The sequence below is a fragment of the Coffea eugenioides genome, chromosome 2 (genome assembly GCF_003713205.1).
Source record: "Coffea eugenioides isolate CCC68of chromosome 2, Ceug_1.0, whole genome shotgun sequence".
Lineage (NCBI taxonomy): Eukaryota > Viridiplantae > Streptophyta > Magnoliopsida > Gentianales > Rubiaceae > Coffea > Coffea eugenioides.
In genome coordinates, this window is record NC_040036.1 from 67,018,400 (window position 1) to 67,027,854 (window position 9,455).

A 9,455-nucleotide genomic window follows, 5' to 3' on the forward strand; every position below is an offset into this window, starting at 1 on the left:
TCGGTAGTTTTCTCCCTCATCTTTCTCTTCTTCTTGTCCTCTCTGTTCCTGGTGTCTGTCCTCTCATCTCCTTACTCAGTAGTGAGTTTTTTCCCCGTAGGACCTTGGACTGTTTCTATGGAGGTAATGAACTCACTGGAGCTACATTGGACTTAGGGGATCTAGAAAGTGGGGTTAGAGAGTGTAAGGATAGTATAATAGGTAGAATTATGGGTGAGAAGGTGGTGAGCTTTACAGGGATTAAAGGGTTCGTCACGGTAGCATGGGGGTATCCCAAAAATTTGGGAGTAGTAGAGCTGGGTCCGAACCTTTTTCAATTCAATTTACCGAACCCTGGTGATAGGGAAAAGATCCTGGAAAGAGGACCTTGGGTTATAGATAACCAAATGCTGGTGGTGAACAGGTGGATGGAAGGTATAGAAGGTAATATGGAGGCCTTTAAATTGGCTCCTATGTGGGTGCAAGTGTGGAATTTACCGATTCATTGGATTACTAAAGAGATTGGTCGTAAGATAGGGGCAGTGTTTCATCAAGTCAAGGATGTTATAATCCCCCAAATGGGGGGTAAGGAAGGAAGGCATTTGAAGATGTTTGTGACTGTGGATTTGTCAAAACCCCTGCTAAGAAGGACCATAGTAAAAACTGAGGAAATTTTGACTTGGGTAGCGTTTAAGTACGAAAGATGTCCTGATTTCTGTTATAATTGTGGGTTCGTAGGACATGGTGAGAGAACTTGCACCAGTCAGCTAGAAGTGTTAGGTAGAAATGTGGACAATCAGTATGGCCCCTGGTTGAGAGCAGGAAACACTAAGAGCTCACCACAGACCAAGCAATCTAGACATGAGGTGGATAAGGATAAACGTTACTGGAAGTTCCTCAATGGAAATTTAGTTGAAATAGCCCAGCCGAGTAGTGTTCTGGAAAAGAACCAACTAGAGTTGAATAAGGTCTTGGAGAGGGAGAGGCAGGATCGTCAGAACCTTTCTAAAGACCTGAATGATTTGAGTGTTGATGGTGAAGTGTCTGGTCTCTTTCAGGAGGAAGTACACACAGGGGGTTCTCTTAGGCAACAAGAGGTGCAGGAACAGGCTGAGAGGGGTAAGGATGAACAGAAAGGCGCTCTTGTAGTTGGAGCAGCCAAGACCCCCCTTGTAGAAAGTTGTGCTGAGATGGAGGAGGATAGCTCTCTGGCTATACCAGTTGTTAGTAATGTTGGTAATTTGGAGGGAGCTCTAGAGGGAGAAATGCTATTACAGGAGATGTTTAATAAAAATGGGAAAGTGCAGGAGGCTATTAGGAAGCAGTAAGCTAGATTGTATAGAAAGGTGACTGCCCCTATCAAATCTAGAAGATCCTTAAGAGAGCTGAATAGGCAAGGAAATATTCAGGCTGGTGGGGGGAAGAGGAAAACAATACTGAAAGATGATGAAATGGATTGCGAGGAAAGTGTAAGTCAGACCTGTAAGAAAGCTAAATCTTTTGAGATGATGGTAGTTCTAGAGCCTGACCAAGAGGAGGAGGGGCCCATCCTTAATGGGGCCCCCAAGTGCTTATGAGGGTTGTGGTGTGGAATTGTCAAGGAGTGGGGAGCCCCTTGACAATTCCCCAACTGAGGGAGGTTAACAACCTCTTCTCTCCAGACATTCTTTTTCTGAGTGAGACTAAGAATAGGGAGCAGTACATGGCCAGAGTTAAAAGCTGGTTAAGGTTTGACAATAGTGTGGTTACTGAAGCTATGCATAGATAAGGTGGTATGTACCTGTTTTGGAATGAGGGGGTTAGAATCTTAACTACTCTCCAAACAGCTTTTACTATTGAAGCTAAAATTGGAGGTAGAGGACCACAGGATGAGTGGTGGTTCATAGGAGTGTATGCTAGTTGTGATGATCATGTTAGAAAACAACAGTGGAAGGTGTTAAAGGAAAGGAAAAGACTGTGGGGAGGAGAAATATGTCATTGCTGGAGATTTTAATGATATTACTTCTAATGAAGAGAAGTGGGGGGGTGTCCAGAGAGAGGAGAAGAGTTTCATGGCCTTTAAGGACTTTATTGCAGAAAATAGTTTAGTGGACTTAGGCTACGAGGGTCACCCCTGGACTTGGAGCAACCACTGGGATAATTTAGGGGAAGTAAGGCAAAGATTAGATAGATGCCTTAGTAGCTGTGAATGGAGCCAGAAGTTTGAGGGGGCGGTTTGTAAGCACATAGAGTCTTATGCTTCTGATCATAGTTTGATTATGTTGGACTCTGAGCCTGCTTATAAGAAAAAGAATAAAAGATTCTACTTTGACAAGAGATGGCTTCAGAAGGCTGGTTTTCAACAAGTTATTGAGAAGGCATGGAGTAAGGAGGAACAAGGTACTAAAATGTTTAAAGTGACCAGGAAAGTGAGAAATTGTAGGGTGGAAATCTTAAAGTGGAAAAACACCTTCCAAGCGAATTCTAAGGTTAGCATTAAGGACATCAAGAGCAAACTGGAAAACAATGAGAGGTCCAACTTGGAGAACAAAGGGGTCATTAGGAATGAGCTGAAGGATCAACTGAAGAAGGCTTTTAGGGAGGAGGAATCTTTCTGGAGCCAAAAAGCTAGAGTACAATGGCTTAGAGAGGGTGATAAGAACACCAGTTTCTTCCATGCGTCTGTAAGAGGTAGGAGGAACAGGAATAGAATCTCTAGTGTCCAAAGAGATGATGGTTCTTGGACAAAGAATGAGGAGGATATTGTGGATGAGATGTCCTTGTTTTATAAAAATCTGTTTGCCAGTGATGGGATAGGAGACAGTTCTGAGGTTTTAAGGGGTATTACTCATTCTATTACTGAGGAGATGAATTTCAATCTGACCAGACCAGTTCTTGAGGAGGAGATAAGATCTGCCATTTTTTCCATGAACCCGGATAAAGCACCAGGTGTAGATGGAATGACCCCCCTGTTCTTTCAAAGATCCTGGAACGTGATCAAGAAGGATGTAACCCAGGCAGTCCAAGATTTTTTTGTGTCTGGTTGCATGCTGAAGTCCATTAATCACACTATTATCTCTCTGATTCCCAAGGTCCTGAATCCCACATGCTTGAAAAACTATAGGCCTATAAGTCTGTGTAGTGTGTTGTACAAGATCATTTCCAAAATTTTAGCTAACAGATTGAAACCAGTTCTTGACAAATGCATCAGTAAAAATCAGTCTGCCTTCATCCCGGATAGGCAAATTCTTGATAATGTGATTATAGCTCAGGAATACATGCAATATCTGAAAAACAAAAGGCTTGGGAAAGAAGGGTATATGGCTATCAAGTTAGACATGGCTAAAGCTTACGATAGGGTGGAATGGCACTTCTTGAAAGCTATGATGCTTAAAATGGGTTTTTGTGAAAAATGGGTATACTGGATTGCAAGATGCATGGAGACTGTTTCATACTCTTTCAACTGCAATGGGGAGGTAAAAGGATATGTGAAGCCAGGTAGAGGGATAAGACAGGGTGATCCACTGTCACCTTATCTTTTTTTGATTTGCTCTGAAGGGTTCTCAAACTTACTCCAAAGATCTGTTGAGGATAGGAGCTTGAAAGGCGTGAAAATTAGTAGGCAGGGACCAAATATTACTCATCTTTTCTTTGCGGATGACTCACTCATTTTCTGTGGAGCTGATAAGCAGCAAGCTGAAGAAATCATGAGAATCTTAAAGGTCTATGAACAAGCTTCTGGACAATTGATCAACTTAGAGAAGTCATCTGTGATCTTTAGCAAGAATGTAGAGAGAAGGCAGAAAAGTGAGATTTGCAGTATACTAGGGGGTATGGAAGAAGTGAAGCAAGGAAAGTATCTTGGTCTACCCATGGTGATTTCAAGGACAAAAGACCAAATCTTCGGATACATAAGAGAAAACATCAATAGAAGATTGGAAGGCTGGAAGAATAAGCTGTTAAGCAATGCAGGAAAGGAAGTTATGATTAAAGCTGTCACAATGGCCATGCCCACATATGCTATGTCGTGCTTCAAATTGCCAAGGAAACTTTGTAAGGATATCAGTTCAGCTATGGCAAACTACTGGTGGGGGGAAGCTAATGGGAAAAACAAAATGCACTGGATTTCTTGGCGGAAAATGGCTAGGGACAGAAAGGAAGGGGGACTGGGGTTCAAGGATTTGGAGGCCTTCAACAAAGCTCTATTAGGTAAACAGATCTGGAGGATAATCACCAAGCCTAATCTACTTATGAGCAAGGTCCTGAAAGCCAAATATTTTCCTAAGGGGTCTATCTTTAATTGCAAAGTGCAAGGCTGTGCGTCTTGGTTTTGGAAAGGCCTGATAAGTGTGAGGGAGATGGTGGAAGAAGGTGTACTGCGGAGAATTGGTGACGGGAGCAGCACTAAAATATGGGATCACAAGTGGATACCAAAAGCCCCGAATGGCAGGCCTTCTACTCCAAGACCCCAAAACTGTGAGTATGACACAGTCCAACAACTCATCACCAATAGAAGATGGAACACAAATATAATCTTTAGACTCTTCAACAAATCTGATGCAGAAAGTATACTCGGTATTCCAATAAGTCTAGCTGGTAGAGCAGATTCTAATTATTGGAAATACAGTGAAGGGGGTGTGTACACAGTAAGATCAGGCTACAAGAGATTAATGGAAGATAGTTCAGGCACAAAAACAAATATGGAGAATGCAGGAACAAGCCTTGATGCTGGTGGTATCCAAAACAAACATCTTTGGAACACTCTGTGGAAGCTCAATATCAAGCATAAAGTTAAAATCTTCATCTGGAAGTGTATCAATGGTGTTTTACCTGTCAGAGAGGCTATACACAAGAGAGCTGCATTAGGGGATCCAGTGTGTAAAGGATGTGGAGAAGAGCCTGAGACAATTGAGCATACCTTACTGCAATGCCCTCTAGCACAGAAGATTTGAAAAGTAGCTCCATTAGTATGGGATGGAGCTAAAGACCAGACAGGGAACTTTCAAAGATGATGGAGTACAATTACTGAGGCTAGGAAAAGGCAAGAAGGGAGAAGCCACATGGGACTTACGGCTAATATACTGTGGCAGATATGGAAGGACAGAAATAAGAGGGAGTTTGAGCATCATACTGGCAGCCATCCGTGTAGTGTTATTCAAAAAGCACACAAGGAGTGGCTAGAACTAGAGGATCTAGAGCCTATGAAGAACTCTAGGAGTACAACAGAAACACTGACGACTTTGGAAGAGGACTGTCATGCACAACAAAGCCAGGACCTCATCATTCTGAAGATGGCAACCAGAAGATCACAAAGACATGCAGTGCTAGGAATTGGAGTTGACATTTCTAGGATGCAAACGGAGGCAAAGGAGTTGTGGGCCTTAAAAGACAGAAGCTCGGGTGACCAAAATATTGATGATGCCGCAGCTGTTCAATTGATTTTATGCAAAGCTTTGGACAGACATTGGAGCAACATCAGTATACAAATTCACAACAAGGACCTACTGAAGCGCCTCAAGTTTGGCAAATCCTCAGACTGCAGATTGACAACAATCCTTGAAAATATATTGTGTTTAAAGTCTTTGTTTCGAGTGTGCTCCTTTAGCTTAGTTAATTATGATGATAAGGATGTTTGTGCTAATATTAGCTCATATGCCTTAGGCATTTTGTTGGATGAGGAAGCTCTTGTTCCTCCGTGTCAATGAGCACGTGATGTACGTATGTTCGGGCCTTTGCTCGATTTCTTAACTCTATTTTTATAGTTCAATGCAAGCAAACTATGTTTCGGAAAAAAAAAAAAAAAAACCTCGGGCAATGTAGTATTTGACTCCCATCAGGAGCGCTCGGAAAAAGAACAAGGTAAAAAAAGAAAATCAAGTTTTACTGCCGTTTGGGTTACCGTAACTTATTGAAAAATACTGTCCTTATAAAGTTTTTAATAAAAATACTTATTAATTATTTAAGTGCTTTTAAATATATTGTTTGGAAACATAATTCAATAAGTACTTATTATATTGGATAATGTATAATTTAAATTTTTTTTAAAAGTGTTTATCTATTTATTTGGTTCATAATATAGGATAAAATGATTAAATTTGATGTTTTATTTTTTAAATCACAAAAACTACTCTAAAATTACGAAATTTGAGCTTTTGCTGAAAGTACTTTTAACACCAAAACCTCTACCTCTAATTTTATGGGATGATATTCACCAAATATTTTTAAAATACTTTTAGCACATAAAAGTACTATTTTATCAAAAGCAGCGCAACTCCAAACGGAGCCTTAGTAAAACTACACAGCATTGTTGTTCCACTAAAAGAAAATCAAAACTATGCTGTTCCACTAAAAGGTTGGAAATGGGTTTTAAAATCACAAACTGAATTTGCAATTTGCCATATCAATTTCTTGAAACCTCACTATGAGCCTACAACTTTGATTCTATTGCATCTAGATCCATTTTTAATTGCATTTTGTCCATGAACTTTATCTATATTAAATTTTGATTTCTAATCTTTTTAATAATATGATTTTGATCCCAAAAACTCTATAATTTTACAATTAGGTCCCTACTAGAGTGATAATTTTTCAATTAGAATAGTTTGATTTCTTTAATTATTATTTTATTCCTCAATTATGCATTTTTATGTGTTTTTGTATGACTATTGTAACTAAATAACTTTAATTTGTTTTGGGTCTTTTATTACTATGATATGATAGTGGTATCTTTACTCCTTTCGTTCGTGTTGTGAGTTCTGACAAGGGTTTATTTTACGTATTTTTAGTGTGTTTTATTAGTTAATTTTGGTTTGATTATTTAGTTTAATAACTAAAATAACTAAGGTTTTGGTAAAAAAACTACATTTTATGTTAAAATGGCTAAACATTGCATTTTATGGATTTTTATGGTAAAAACTTCATATTTTGTAGGTTTAATGATTCAATCATCAAATGAAGTGCATTGAGAAGATATTTGGATGATTGAAGATGGATTAAAGTGGTGAAAATAAAATATGAAGTGTAAAAAGGAAAAATGCAATTTGAATCAAGAAAAGTCAGGTTTTGACAACTCTGACACGTTTTGGTATTTTGACTATATCTGGAGTTACACAGATCGGATCAAGGTGATCTTGGTACCATTTTGAAGCTAAGAGATATATCTACATTTGGTATGAAGACATCAAAGTCCAGTTCAGCCGTTTTCATAGTCCAAAAGTTGAAATACCGAAATTCAACTCAGCTGTCCAAAGTGGAAAACAGAGCTCTGACCAGTGTTTAGTATTTCGATCATATCTCAGGCTACAAAGCTCAGATTTGGATGATTCTTGAAGCATTGGAAAGCTAACTCAAAGGGCTACAACTTTGGTGTTTTACAAAAAATCCAGTTCAGCCTTTATGATAGAGAAAATCGCAGCTGAAGTAAGGACAAAGTGAATACGCGAGTACACAAAACGTGACTTGTAACCGCGTTTTGTGTAGGCGCGTTTTCCGGCCGCAATTCTGCAATTTTGCTCAGTCAATTCTCTTGTGTTCTGACTACTTTCCAGCTACAATCTGCAAGAGAATTCGGTGCACATGCTTTAGAAGACAAAAGGGCAAGAAAGTTGGCATATTTTCAAGTAAAAAACAATGGCTATTGACTAGCTTAACAATTTCAGATTTGGAAATCAAATGCAGCAAATTTGGACCAATGGAAAAAGAGCTTTTGGAGCAGTTTATATAGGGAGCAACCAGGACATGCAGAGCATACGGGAGAAGCTTGGAAGTGCAGAAATGTAGTTCTTCCATTTCCTTAGTGTAGGATAGTGTAGTAAGTGTAGTTCATCCATTCTTGTATACTATCTAGATTAGGATGAAAATGGAGATGAAGAAAGAGAAGTTGAAGCTCAAGTGACATGGGTTATCTCTTCTCCAACTCTTTATCTTTTGTATTGGATTCTTAAATATAGTTAATATACAAGTTCTGGAATTTATGTTATTTATGTGTCTTTAAAGTTTATACCTTGGGTTTAGTTGAACTTTCTATGATTGTTAGTGTTTATTATTTGGTTATTTGATTGCTATGATTTGAGCAAGTTATTTAGTATTTTAGCTCTTTAAATCATGATTAATCTGGTACCATTAATTGTGATTATCTAAGGTGTTATTTCTACAATGAAAATTGAGATTTAACATTAGTTCAAGAAGTGCTAAACATAGGGAGTACACTCACGAAAGTAGAGGTGCATCTATGTGGTTTTTAGTGATTCATTTTATGTAATTTCAACTGAAGAAATGAACTTGTAGTAATTTCATAACCATGAGAATAGGTATGGATTAGTTATAAGTCTAATTGATTTCACTACGAAAGTTAGGATTCAAAATGCATAATGGAAATTTACACCATAATTAGCCTGATTGTAGTACTCAATGATCCAAATATACACTTGCATGAGTAGTTAGGGATACCACACCTAAAGGAGCTTTATTTGTTAATTTCTTTGTATAAGTGCAAGTAGGTTAAATTCTTATCATTCACTTGATAGTCTAAAATAATAGAGAAGCTTTATAAACCGTAATTGCTTCCACTCTTCCTTTGTGGGACGACCCGATATATTACCACTAAACTACTAGTTGATCTGTATACTTGCAGTGAACGGGTGTAATTCGGTATTTTTTACTGATGTATGTAAAATACCCGTCAAGTTTTGGCGCGTGCCGCGGGAAGATTTGGCAATATCGGTGTGAAGGAGTAACTTTATTAGTTAGACATTTATTAGTTATTGTGTGAATGTTATTTTCTTCATTTAGTATTTTCTGTTGTATCATTTTATCACCTATTCTTCTTTACTAATTTTGCTCTTAAGTGTTTAAAGCAATTTAGGTTGATGAGGAGGATAGATTCAATTTTGGAGGACAAAGCTTGATGAAATGAAAGTTGGCAATGGATGGTTACAAGTGCAAAGCTCCTTCAACATGAGGTTTAACAAAGAATTACTGATTGTATGGTCTTTTGAAGATGGTTTAAGGTAAGGCAAAATTTGAGTTATGGATGGACACAATTATGCATGAAATTGGAGGCAAGGGAGGTAATGTTAATGATTTTAGTTCTTATCATGTGATTTGTGACTTGTGTGGAGGTTATCATGCAACTAATACATTTATGCAAGCACAAAATGTGATTATTAGATGAAATTAGAGCATTAACAATCCTTGCTTTGTGATCGATATAGTGACCTATTAGAGCAATTCTTCTGCTTATGGATGGAATAATCAATGATTTATAGTTAAATTCTTCATATTTTTATATTACCAACCTTGATGTGTCCCCAATATGAATCAAAACCATCTTGGGAGTTTGGCAATTGAAATGGTAGCTAATGATTCTAAGCCATCTGGGAGTATAGCTTTAGAAAAATTAGCTAAAATGCAACTTCCAAACCGTTTGACTAGGGTTGAAAGAAAGAATAGATGAACTGACTTCTCAACTTTTAGTAGAATACAGAGAAATTGAATGC

At 38.1% G+C, this 9,455-nt stretch overlaps 1 protein-coding gene across 1 annotated transcript; it reads left to right on the forward strand.

Moving 5' to 3' along the window:
* Positions 1-209: 209 nt before the first annotated feature.
* Positions 210-1,307, forward strand: LOC113760073. Its single transcript, XM_027302648.1, has one exon. It carries the CDS (start codon positions 210-212, stop codon positions 1,305-1,307), a length of 1,098 nt encoding a protein of 365 aa, XP_027158449.1.
* Positions 1,308-9,455: the final 8,148 nt, after the last annotated feature.